Here is an 11625-nt window from a genome sequence, read left to right on the forward strand (position 1 = left end):
GGAACCAGAGGGTTATCCACACGGGGCATCTCATTCTTCAACTGTAAAATAATCGCTAAGGATAACTTTCTGACTTTGAACCTCATGTTGTGTGTGTTCAACCTGCTGACTCCCCTCCTCCTTGAGCCTCACAACATGCCTGGGTGGCAGGCAAGACGGATACTAATACACCCTACGAAGCAGAGAATCTGGGAACACTAATACAGCTCTAGTCTCCCGTGGGGACAGACGGGGAAACGGGGAGGCAGTGGATAAAATTAATGGACCCCGTGGAGTTAGGGTGAGCAGATTTTGGCAAAAAACTAGGACTATCCAAGAAGAAGCAAAGATAATTCCATGGTTGGAGATGTAGAGGCTGGGGAGAGAGATGGTGTTGTGGATAATGAAGGGGAAATTGAAATGTTAGAGCAAGATAACTACAGGCAAAACTGAACGCCAGACCTAAAAAGAATACATTCTGGAAAAGTGCTTTTGGGGCAGGTTGGGTGACATCCACATAGGATGGATATGGAGATAGATGGAATGATGAGAACAGATAGACTCTCCAAGGGAAGACACTCTGAGGAGTTCTGAGAATTAAATCTTTCTTTCCACCAATTTCTACAAACACATGTAAAATGTACAAGATGATGGAAAATATAAAAATTAATGATTTAAATGAAGAAAAGGGAAAGGAGTACTCAGCTGGGGGAAAAGGAAAGCATGATGTCTCTGAAGTTGTTAGAAAAGCTTCAGCATGCTGGTGGGCTAGGGGCTGCTGGGAAGCTTGTTGGTGGAAAATTGAAAGTTGGGGGATGGCTTCAATAGCCTTAAGGTTTAAGAAGGAGCTGGATCTAAGTTGTATGTGGAAAACAGGGAAGATTTTGTCTGATTTCTTATGGCACTCTCATTCTTCCTCCCCGGTAGGTGGGAGCAAGATAAAGGCAAGTAAGCTTGGGGAAGGGTGAGACCATCTGTACTCAAACTACACATTTTCTGGGTTAGTGACAGCCAGGTCATTTATACCGCAAAGGGTTGCCCACAGGTGGGGCCAGGCAAGAAGATGTTGCTGGAGGAGTTGGATGATACTGTGTCATCTCTAACTCATGGATCCTGTATGTGCTGCTGCAGAATCAAACTAAAATTTGGCACCACAGAGAAAGAACTTTTATAGATCAAAATGAAGTACACAAAGGTGGGTTTGGCATAAGTTGGGGGTTTGGGGGGTACATCAGTCATTCTCCAATAAATAGAAGAATGCTAAGGAAAGGGTCCAACCATATGTATACTGTGGCTTACCCAGTCTCCTCTATTCTCAGTCCACCATTTCTTGAGACTCGGGTTCTAGGATTTACATTTGACCCTAACCTTTGGTTGGCTACCTCAGTGCTAGCCTGAGAGAGGATCTAATGCCTTCAGATGAGCTCAGTTCCACTCCTTAGGCAGGTCATTGCAGGACACAGGCATCGCCAAACTCTCGGGTGGAGGAGGATTCACTCTCTACTGAAGAATCTGCCATTCCTTCTCTCAGCTGATTCAAGAGGTCTCTGCTCTCGCTGGGAGGCAAGTTACTCAGGAAGTATGGAGGGGCCAACTCTACCAGCCTGACAGAGAGAGTCACAATTAGATGATTTCTGTACCCTCTCTTATAATGCAGATTCTTAAACTTCTTCCCATTCCTTCCACAAACTCTGTGCCCTTGAATCATATGTCACTGCAGACTACTAAGATATCCTCTTCTTCTTAAGGCTCTCTAACTCCCCAGTCATAATTTTGGCCCCAAGAAGAGGAATAGGCAATGTAAGAGGGGCATCAGGGAACTCACATCTGTGGTTGAATCTCAGAAACAATGGAAAGGCAGTTGTCTTTGGAAATGGAGAAAGTGTGGTAAAGAACCCATGGCGGGGGTCTGGTTGGAGACCTGCGGCTTCGGTAGCAGCAGTATGGAGAGAGCTGGGCCACGTGCTTATGGGTCAGGAGCAGATAATTTCCAGTCCCATCTGTGTCTCGAGCCACCTCATTGAAAAGCAAAGACAGTGGAGGAGTAAGTGAGGGAGAAGAGGAAGGCAGTAGAAAAAAGAAAAGCGGTGGGGGGGGGGGGAGACTGAGAAAGAATTAGGAAGGGCAGTGAGAGTATTAAAAGTAAAGCACCATCTCTAGGTGTTAGAGTCCCTGCCATATGGCATTTCCCATAGGCCCCTATACCCCAACACCTCAAAGAAAAAGTTTCTCCTGGTTCTAAAAAATCTTTTGAACGGTCACCCAGACCCCTGTTTCAGATGTGGCATATCAATTTTTGGTCCCCCTACTTTCTCCTCCTTTTATGACCTTTGCCCCAACTCTTTCCCCTAACCTTAAGGAAGTATCCCGACAGCAGTGCTTTCTGAAGGTCTGTGCGATTCTGCTCAGAGCCAAAGGCTGGCTGGGACAGTGGAAGTTCAATTTGTTGCATGAGTTCTAGGAGGTCACCTCGAAGTTTCTGGGCTTGGCACAATGCTGCCCAGTTTAGCCCCCGAGCCTGGCACCAAGCCTTGTCTGCTCCACCTACAAAAGGAAGGGAACAGCTACAGCTGCAAAGAGTCCCCCAAGAGAACCCAGCTCTTGGCTGAAGGGCCTCCTCCTGGGCATGGAGATTTGCCAGCTGGTTGCACACCATTTCCCCTCTTTGGAAAATCTGGCATTTTTAAAGAAGATGCAGAGTGGGCTACTCACTCTGTATAAAGGCTTCGTACACCTGGATCAGAGAACTGTGATCACCATCTGTATGTTCCAGGGCCCGACGTAAGGCAGCTTCTTCTGCAGAGAGTGGAGGATGGGTGAACCCAGGAGCAGCTGGAGAAGAGGAGAGGAAGGTCGTTTTGGGGAATGAGAAAGGACAGCAGTACAGAAGGGTGAAAAGGTAGCAAGTGTCACTTTGGGAAGTTTATTCAAGATATTGACAACTTTCTAGGTGCTCTGCACTTTATTGGACATTGAGGATAAATAAATGAAAGACAATCTCTGCCCCAAATAACTTAGGGTCTGGTGAGAGAGATAAGCAAACCTGATCAGCACAACAGATGTGTGGGCCAATATTTGAAGTTCTTTTTTTTTTTTTTAAGATTTTGTTTATTTGTCAGAGAAAGAGAGAGTGCACAAGCAGGGGGAGTAGCCAGCAGAGGGAGAAGCAGGCTCCCCGCTGAGCAAGGAGCCTAGTGTGGGACTTGAAACCAGGATCCTAAGATCATGACTTGAGCGGAGGGCAGATGCTTAGCCAACTGAGCCACCCAGGCATCCCAATATTTGAAGTTTTGTTAGGAATTAGCTCAATAGAGAAGGGGCAGAGAGAATCTGAGCTGTGCACATGGCAAGGCACAGAAATTAGTAGTATGGCCTGTTGGAGACCTGCATGCACCTAGTATGGTTAGGGGGAATGGCATGTGAGGCAGACTGGCAGGAGAGAAAGCTGGAGAGGCAGGTATGGGCCAGGTCACGAGAGGCTGGATGTGCTGTGCCAATGAGTTTTACTCTGTCCAGAATATAGAGAATAGCTGTTGAAAAGAGTTTTGAGGGAAAAGATTCCAAGTGTTTAAAGTTTACTTGAAAACATAGGAGGCTAAAGGGATCCATGCTGAGTGGTGGTGAGGATCTAACACTGGCATTGCTAGTAAGTGTTGAGACAAATAGATGAATTTTAAAAACATTTCGGAGATAAAAATGAAAGAACCTGGGGAAAGATTAGTCTAGGATAATGGTAGTGGAGCTGCAGAGAGGATGGCATGATTTGGTGGTGGTGGAGAGCAAACAGTTTAAGCAAGTGCTTGACTTCGGTTCCTGGCTGGGGCACTGTGGCCAGTTCTGATAGAAATGTCCATTAGGCATGGGATATATAAACCCAAGATTCAGAAAAATGGTACTGGCAGGGAGGTAGAAGGATTGGACATTTTAGGTGTAAAGATGGCTGTGCACGAACTTGCTCAGAGAGCTCAAGGAATGAGAAGGCAAAAGGTGCAAGGATGGAACTCTGAGGCCCGATTTACAGCGGAGGAGCAGAGGACAAAGAGCCAGGGAAGAGAGGAAGGGAACTGCTGGACAGCCAGAGAAGCAGGATTAAAACCTGGTGGAGCGAGTCACAGAGGTTTAGGGAAGCAGCAGTTCCTTTGTTCGTTCGTTCGTTCCTCCCTCCCTCCCTCCCTTCTTTCTTTTTAAGATTTTATTTATTTATTTGACAGAGACATCGAGAGAGGGAACACAAACTGGGGGAGTGGGAGAGGGAGAAACAGACTTCCCGCTGAGCAGGGAGTCTGATGCGGGGGCTCGATCCCAGGACCCCAGGCTCATGACCTGAGACAAAGGCAGATGCTTAGCATCGAGCCACCTAGGTGCTGAGGGGGTAGTTTCAAGGCAGGAGTGGTTGGCATTTTCAAGTGTTAGAAGGTCATAAGGAATAAGGACTCAGAAGTATTCAGGGGGTTCAGCCTCCGTGGGGTGGGGGACATCCTGGCTGAGCTGTGAGATTTGTCAGTGCTGCATGCCGAAGGCTGTGATGCAGTGGGCGGGGACACCCCGGGGCCTGGGGTAGAGATGATTCTGTATAGTTGCAGGGGAGTAGAGGGTGGAGGGAGAGGAGTGTGGAGGTCTAGTAATAACAGGAGAGATTAACGCACCTTGGGGGCAAGAACCAGCGTTGGGAGGAGGCTAAGGACATGGGAGAGGGCTAAATGGTTAGGGCTGGTTTTGTGGGCACTGCAAGGGAAGCAGAGGGGCAAGAGCTGCCATTTGGGGCCAGAACACCAGAAAGGGCTGAGAAGGGCTGAAGTGGCGGCAGGAGTTAGAGAAGTGATTCATACCAGTGAGCATGGCAGCGAGGGTGAGCATCTCGTCTACACAGTTAAACTCGCAAGAGGCCAGCAGGGCTTTGGCCAGCTCCGGGGGCAGTGGGAACTCTGACAGGATGACTCCCAGGTCTGACAGGTTCCCATCATCATCCAGGGCTGCCAGGTAGTCCAGATCTTCCAGGGCCTGCATCAGGGCTTCTGGAGCTGGTAAGGAAAGAGGGCTGAGCGGGCAGTGAGTATTGGAGCCTGGAGGTCAGACAGCAGGACCTGGGGGGTGGGTGCTCACCAGGCTGGTCCAGGAAGTGACACTCCCCAGGCTCTGCAATCTGTCTCCTCTTTAGAAGTAACACCACGGGGCTCAGATTCACCTCACATATCCTAGCTGTGGGCAGCAGAGGCGCCTCTAGTTCTAGGAAGGACTTAGGGTACAGGCAGAGGCAGGACCCTGAGGGGAGAAAGACCTGGGAAAGAAGGCCACTGCAGGTTTCTTGGGTTTGCGTGTGGGGATTCTTTTCATGTTTGATCTCAGTAGGGCAAAGGCTCTTACCTGGTGGGACCCCTTTTGCCCGCAGTCTTCTTGCCTCTGCCTGACACTTGCTGATTGGTCTCAACACTTGGGATTCTGCTCGAATCTGAGGATTGTACACCTGTCACCGCCCCCCCAACCAAGGCCAAGACAGATCAGAGTGGGCCACTTCTATCCTCAGCCCCCACATCCCCTCATCTCTCTCACTCACACTTCGGAGCTCCAGTCCTGAGTCAATGACATGTCGGATGGAAGGGAGGGAGAAGGAGAAGTCAGCCAGCCAGTGAGTGACCACGACTTTTCGGGCACCCAAGTCTGTGTCCTCGTATGCAGCCTGAACGGCTGGGCCACATCCGGGGTGAAGGGGCAGCACTCGTGGTGGAGGCCCCCTGAGAGCCAAGGGCCCCACCTCCCTGGACAAGGATTCACAGCACAGCAAAATTTCCTGAAGGGAGGGGTGGGGCATTAAGGCAGTTCTCACCTTTTAGGTGACAAACCCCTTTGAAAAAAAACAATGAAAGCTATGGCTTTTCATTCTGGAAAAATGCACATAAAGTTGTCAAAATTTTAGGAATTCACTGAGCCATAGTCTCTGTGTTAGATGGGTGGTAGACCTCCTTACCGCCAAATCCTTCAGTTTTTCCTAAGGACTCCAACATAGTAAATACTACAACTTCAGTGTTCCTAATAAGCATTGCTCCAACTCCCCCAGGAAAGGAAGGCAGCAAATGTGAGGACCTCCTTCTGCAGCCCATTTTTACCTCCTCACTGGGTAGGTACACCAGCACATCTCCTGGAGCCTCCTTCGTACACAATTCAATCACAGCTTGGCAGGCAGCTTCCACTCGATCAGTAGGGACAGTGTCCCTGTATACAGGTGTGGGACACGTGCCAGGCCGTCTGGGTACATGCACAGTAGGAGGGTTGCCCCAGAAGGCTTGGAGCTTGGGTTCAAGGGCAGGGTCAGTAACCACAACCACTCTCGAGTCCCCTGGAAGGTTTCCCAGCCTGGCATTTTGCAGCAGCCCCTGGAGCAAGTCCGAGGCCACTGACCGCTCCTGGGCCTCATCCAGCACCAGCACGCCCCACGCTCCTGTGCCCCGGGTTGAGGCTACCTCCTGCAGAAGCAGCCCGTCCCAGCAGAACCTGTTGACATTGGCAGTAGGCAGAGGAGTCAGGGTGGACACCGAACAGCTTCAGAAGCCCAGGGGAATATCTGCCCCGGGGGGGCGGAGGGGGCGTAGATTTTGATAGCAAGGTCAGAAAAAAAGAACTTGTGAACCTGTATTGAGACCCCCGACCTCACTGATGATGCCTTTTTCAAAAGCTGTACTCCAGTTGGGCAGGTGAGGGCCCCCGACTGGGGTTAAGGGCTTAATTCAGCATTGTATTGTGCATGATCTAAAGGGTAACATGGGCTGAGGGAGCACTGAATGAGGTGTCAGAGGTCTGGGCTTGTTTCTACTGTGTGAGGAAAATCAGATTTGGGTCAGGCCTGCCAAGAGGCCTCACCTGAGCAGGGTGTCTGGCCCCGTGCAGTCCTCTTGGGGAATGCTGTATCCAACCTCATGACCCAGGGTTAGGTCCATCTCATCGGCAACCCGCATGGCCAGGCTCAGGGCTGCCAGAGGGTGGGGCTGAGTGACAGTCACTCGGCCTTCCTGGAACCCCCTGGCCAGTGCAAACTCTGCACACCACTGAGGGATCTGGGGTAGGAACAGGAAAGGACAAGCAGTCAGGGAGATGCTGGACTTCAGTCAGAAGTACAGGGGGACCTATGGCCATTCTCATTTGGGGAGTCCTGTGGTCCTTCAACAGCCCCCTGGGCTTTGACCACTCCCCTGGAACTCCAAGCAGCCCAATCCCCACCTTGCTAGGGGAAGGACCAGTTCTCTAGTCCCTCCCTTTGTCTACTCCCAGAATCTCCCCCCACCTGGGTGCTCTTGCCAGAGCCAGGCTCTCCAGACACCAGCACCACTCCACCGGGGCTACTCTCCAACTGCTCCAAGAAGATAAAGCGAGAAGCCCAGATGGGTAAGGCTCGGCGCTGCTCAAGCAGCTCGTAGTAGCGGGAAGAAAATGGGAGCCCGTCAAAGGGGTTCACAGCCAATTCAGACTCCCCGGGATTTGGGCCAGACTCTTCTGCCAGCCCAAGACGCTGAGAGGCCATGGTAGCTGACTGGTAGTACCTACAGAAGGCAGGGCAGTGATTAAGGCCTTGCATTAGATGACTGACACCAATTTCCCACCCTTGATCTCTAACCTGTACCCTCAGGTGGTAATGCGCTGGGGTCCATCCTTCCCAGCATTTCTTGCCTGCCAGGAAACAGTGGAGCCTTGAGTCTGAAAGTGAGGGATGATCAGAAGTGGACTATTAACCTGTTAGGTAGTAAAAATCCTGTGACTAACACAGGGGGCCTCCAGGGCAGCAGGAATTAGGGTAACCTGTGAGAGGTCCTGAGGGAAAAAGCCTAAAGAGATAAAGAATAGGAGAAGGGAGAGGGTAGGAACCAGGGAGCAGGGCCACAAGGATCCTGGATTCAAACCTGCTTGCAGCTCTGAGACGTGTCACAACGGCAGCCAGGTCCAGACCCACCCAGCCAGTCACCACCAACACAGACCCGAGTGAAGTACAAAGGTAAATTCCGGCTTCGCCCTGGGGCTTGGCTTAAATAGGAATCCTTAAGCCTGGTTTTGGGGTGTGGCCATTTGCTCCACCTTATTTAATGTCAGAAGCCTATGGAAAACAGGTTCCAGATCCCACGCCCAGCATGTGTATGCTATAGTGTACATTGTGTGTGTTTGTGAAAGGCATCTTGGGACGTGTAGTTTTGCAGCTGTGTCTTCACAAAACTGGACTGAACACTCATGCTAGGGTCCAGCTGCTGCTGGTCTTCAGTTCAGTTACACTTCCACAGTATCACTCATGTCTTGACACGAAGGGGTGATTTCAACCACTTCTCACAAACCCACAAAGGGGCTCTCACCGCTGTTCCCCGCCAACCAGGGGGAAAGGAACCTGCTCAGTGGGCTTTTGAGCCCCAGAGAGGCAACAGAGACTTGAGTGAAAACCCTGAATTTAATGTGATTTTGCGGGGAGCCCCATCCCTCCCTTTTTACCACCCACCCTTCCAGCCAGTTGTAAGTTGGGTGAGGGCTGCCCCCAGTCTCCGTCCTGCGGCTCTGGGTGCCATCCTGTGCTCAGTCAGCCTCCTGGGCCTGTCTCTCTGTGAATCTCCTGCGAGACATAGGAAGAAGACATTGTGTGGGCTTTGCCACATTAGCCCTATGATTAGCTCTCTTCTCCAGCCTGCCCCTTCCTACCCACTGTCCTCTAAGCCCCTCACCTTCTCGCATATTCATAGAGTGCCTGCTTGCGCTCCTGTAGGCTCTCCTGCCGGGCCCAGGAGGACTTGGCAAATGTGAGGGCTGTGGGCTGAGGGGTCACCGGGCCAGAGCTGGGGAACTGAGGTGATCACAATGTCAGAGGGCTTGCGAAGTCATCATCATTAAACACGCATCGAACGCCTACTTTGCAAGAGAGGCACTGTGCTAGGGTCTCAGGATCAAAAGAGACATCAAGGATAGGGAGTACGTAGACTGCCCATCCCAGCCCTAGTCCTGGACCTAACCATTTCCTGGGTCTCACCTTGGGGGCGGAGGCTGTGGGAAGGGACTGGGTCCCTTCAGTGATATCTTCAGGCATGAACGCTACAGCTCCCTCAAGCAGATTAGTGATGGTCAAGTCTACACAGCCAGTTCTGGCTGGGGAGAAGGGAAGAGAGAAGAAGGGAGTCTGTTTTCCTGCTCACCTTCTCCCCTCACCACCCACTTTTCCTCTCTGCATCTGTCTCCTGTGTGAGGCTACCCTTTCCCATACCCAGGTCTCTCTGGATGACGCCCAGTGGCACATGGGGTAAAACCTCCTTGACTCTCTGAGCCAGAGTTGCCAGCTGCACATCAGGAGAAGGGCCAGGGGAGGGAGGGAAAGAAGACTGGGCTGCAAAAAAGAAATCCGAAACATGGTGAGTGGAGAACTGGGAGAAAGGTGAGACTAACTAGCACAGGAACAGGAAGGGAATCACAACAGGCTGAGAAAACCCAAACAACTTTGTGTTCAGAGACTACACACCTGACTGAGGGCGCAATCTGGGGTGTCTTTGTCGTTTCATGTGCTCTGCTTTGTCTGCTGGAGTGAGTCGTGTCCCTGTCTGGCCCAATTCTTTGGCCACCAGCTAGGGAGAATTGGAAGGTTGGAACTGTCAAGGTCTCAAGACTTCTTCCCCCTACTCTTAAAGAAAAACCCCACCTCCACCCTGCCTGTGTACCCTACCACCTGTTGTACACGGAGGGCAAACTCCTCATTCCCCTCCCCCAGCTGGCGATGAACAGGAGGGAGCCACCTGCAAAAAACAACAACAACAAAAAAGACAAAACAAACCAGGACCATGTTGTGCATGCCTGGGGTAGAGGCTGTCACCCTCTCCCCACTTTGATACTTCTTCTCATGTAACAGTTGTAATCAGAGTGGGAAAACAATACACGCTTTGTATTGCCTCTGTGATAGAACCTTGAAACTAAGATCTGCAAACCTCCCTGACCTTGAGGTGAGCTTCTCCCAGCCACCAAAAAGTGAAGACAGTTAATACCTTACTTGATACACCGTGAAAGGAACGAAAAGTGACCACAGCAGTTCTGAGACCCAGGAGGCATCGGACACCGTCTGAAGGGAGGGTATGAAGTGCGGTCTAAGCCTGGGCCAGGAGTGGGAAACTTACCCTCCAAGCCCCAGAGATTTCCTGTCCAACACACACTCACCACAGAGACTAGGGGTCTCTGGACTCGCAGGGTAAGAGGTTGTACCACATCCTGAATAGAAAATGGCCAGGAACTGGAAGATGGAAGAGAGAATAGGATGGGATTCCAGCCAGCCGGTCAGCACCTGACTCAGAACAGAAAACTGTCAAACTGTACGAGTAGATAAATGAGGAATAAAGAGGTACAAGCGGGGAAAAACTAAAAGCGAACAGAAATCAACTAAGAGGGAAGAGGTAGGGCTGAAAATTGTGAAAACTCAAGGACCCCCAAGCTTCACCACCTACCCAGCTGGAGACCGATACCTGTGCTCACCCACCTGAAGCGCAGGAGCCCCTCCCGGCCATTGGTGGCCTCTTCCTCAGGGAACAGCAGCAGAGGGGTGGGGGGAACCCTCGTGGAAGCACAGAATCTCTTGAGTGACTCCACCAACTCCCCCCGCCCATCCATCTCCATGAAGCCTCGAGACCAGCACACAAAACTTGGGGGACTATTGAGTAGAGGCTGGGAATTGACAAGAGAGAAGGCAAGAAAAAAACATTGGGAAGTGAGAAAATAAACTGACATGTGGGGGTAGAGAAGTGGAATCAGGGTTAAGACTCAGTATTTTGTGGTCCCCAAGGGAAACGCGGCGGGCAAAGGGGAGCCTCAGGCTGGGTCCCAGGGAACCGCCCCGTGGAGCTCTCGGCTTCGCCCCCACTCACGGTGCTACAGCTGGTGAGCAAGTTGACTATGTTATGGTCGAAAGGCGTCACATGGTTGGAAATGAGGACCCTGACGCGGTGATCCCGGAGTCCGGAGTCCTCCTGCCGGGCCACGAGCCCCAGCACCGCACACATGGTCCGCACCACGAACCTTGGGAAGCAGGCAGTGGTGATTTGACGGCCTCGGGCCGGGCCCAGCCCAGACACTCCCGAAACCCCGGGGTCCTTACCTACGAAGGACACTGTCTGGCAGAGCGCAGCTGACCAGGAAGACGTGGATCCCAAGAAAGAGGCGCAAGACGAGGAGGCAGAATCCGACTGGAGCGTAGAGCAGCAGCGCGAGGAGCAGGAAGCCGTCACCCGGGAGCCTGGGGGCGAAAGGCGAGGTGATCGGGCGCCGAAGGCCGAGCGGACGCGGGAGCCGGCCTCTTTCCGCCAGGGCTCTTACCGGTGCGAGTCAAAGAGCCGCTCCGGCCCCAGCGCGTGGGAAGGATCCATAGCTGCTGCCTTAGGACCGTCCGGCCGCCGCCGCCGCCGCCATCTTCGCGCCCCGCCGCAGGGGCTCCTGGGAAGGCGGAGTCTTCGGGCATCCGCCCAGGGTGCCGGCACCCGAAGTCTGGAGGCGCCCCGGAAGGGTTAGCGGTCCCAGCATGCCTCGCGGGCCCTTGGGCCACCTCATAACTCGTGTCCCGCGGGGACCACAATTCCCGGCATTCGCGCGGCGGGGCGGAGTCGGCCTCCTGGAATCCTGGGTCCGGCGTGCACTTCTGGAGGACTTCAGGTA

General features: G+C 52.3%; 2 protein-coding genes across 12 annotated transcripts; both read right to left on the reverse strand.

Annotated features, from left to right (window-relative positions):
* Nucleotides 1–1123: 1123 nt before the first annotated feature.
* DQX1 (DEAQ-box RNA dependent ATPase 1) lies at nt 1124–8244 on the reverse strand. 7 transcript variants are annotated; one of them, XM_045079056.1, is made up of 11 exons: nt 7869–8244; nt 7256–7511; nt 6835–7028; nt 6084–6468; nt 5534–5767; nt 5083–5443; nt 4809–5000; nt 2692–2811; nt 2333–2523; nt 1805–1995; nt 1124–1583 (listed from the first exon to the last, which is right to left on the reverse strand). In XM_045079056.1, exons 2-11 carry the CDS (start codon nt 7490–7492, stop codon nt 1427–1429), a joined length of 2262 nt encoding a protein of 753 aa, XP_044934991.1. In that variant the 5' UTR covers nt 7493–7511; nt 7869–8244; the 3' UTR covers nt 1124–1426. The 7 variants fall into 7 exon arrangements, with proteins under 7 accessions (XP_044934991.1, XP_044934990.1, XP_044934992.1 ...); XM_045079055.1 differs by having other exon boundaries at nt 7586–8244; XM_045079057.1 differs by having other exon boundaries at nt 5083–5241; nt 5344–5428; nt 7256–8244.
* A 138-nt stretch (nt 8245–8382) lies between these two features.
* Nucleotides 8383–11559, reverse strand: AUP1 (AUP1 lipid droplet regulating VLDL assembly factor). Of its 5 annotated transcripts, XM_045079065.1 has the most exons (12): nt 11290–11470; nt 11072–11209; nt 10842–10992; nt 10457–10641; nt 10141–10213; nt 9972–10045; nt 9659–9725; nt 9455–9557; nt 9203–9322; nt 8972–9087; nt 8670–8788; nt 8383–8560 (listed from the first exon to the last, which is right to left on the reverse strand). In XM_045079065.1, the coding sequence occupies exons 1-12, from the start codon at nt 11337–11339 to the stop codon at nt 8524–8526; spliced, it is 1233 nt and encodes a 410-aa protein (XP_044935000.1). In that variant the 5' UTR covers nt 11340–11470; the 3' UTR covers nt 8383–8523. The 5 variants fall into 5 exon arrangements, with proteins under 5 accessions (XP_044935000.1, XP_012906643.1, XP_044935001.1 ...); XM_013051189.2 differs by having other exon boundaries at nt 10842–11209; nt 11290–11559; XM_045079066.1 differs by lacking the exon at nt 9203–9322 and having other exon boundaries at nt 11290–11472.
* Between the last annotated feature and the right edge of the window lie 66 nt (nt 11560–11625).

Source organism: Mustela putorius, unplaced genomic scaffold (genome assembly GCF_011764305.1).
Source record: "Mustela putorius furo isolate JIRA1106 unplaced genomic scaffold, ASM1176430v1.1 tig00000281_pilon_pilon_pilon, whole genome shotgun sequence".
Taxonomy (NCBI): Eukaryota; Metazoa; Chordata; class Mammalia; order Carnivora; family Mustelidae; genus Mustela; species Mustela putorius.

What these genes read in the sequence shown, in the direction of transcription:
- DQX1 (XM_013051180.2), bottom strand. Translation starts at nt 7,546, where the DNA reads ATGCAAGGCCTTAATCACTGCCCTGCCTTCTGTAGGTACTACCAGTCA. An exon ending in GCTCTGGCAAGAGCACCCAG is followed by an intron (nt 7,029 to 7,255) that starts GTGGGGGGAGAT and finishes TTCCTACCCCAG; the next exon opens with ATCCCTCAGTGGTGTGCAGA. An exon ending in TGTCGGGATACTTCCTTAAG is followed by an intron (nt 1,996 to 2,332) that starts GTTAGGGGAAAG and finishes CTTTTCAATGAG; the next exon opens with GTGGCTCGAGACACAGATGG.
- AUP1 (XM_013051189.2), bottom strand. Translation starts at nt 11,431, where the DNA reads ATGCCCGAAGACTCCGCCTTCCCAGGAGCCCCTGCGGCGGGGCGCGAA. An exon ending in CGTCATCCAGAGAGACCTGG is followed by an intron (nt 9,088 to 9,202) that starts GTATGGGAAAGG and finishes CCTTCTCCCCAG; the next exon opens with CCAGAACTGGCTGTGTAGAC. An exon ending in CTCTATGAATATGCGAGAAG is followed by an intron (nt 8,561 to 8,669) that starts GTGAGGGGCTTA and finishes TATGTCTCGCAG; the next exon opens with GAGATTCACAGAGAGACAGG.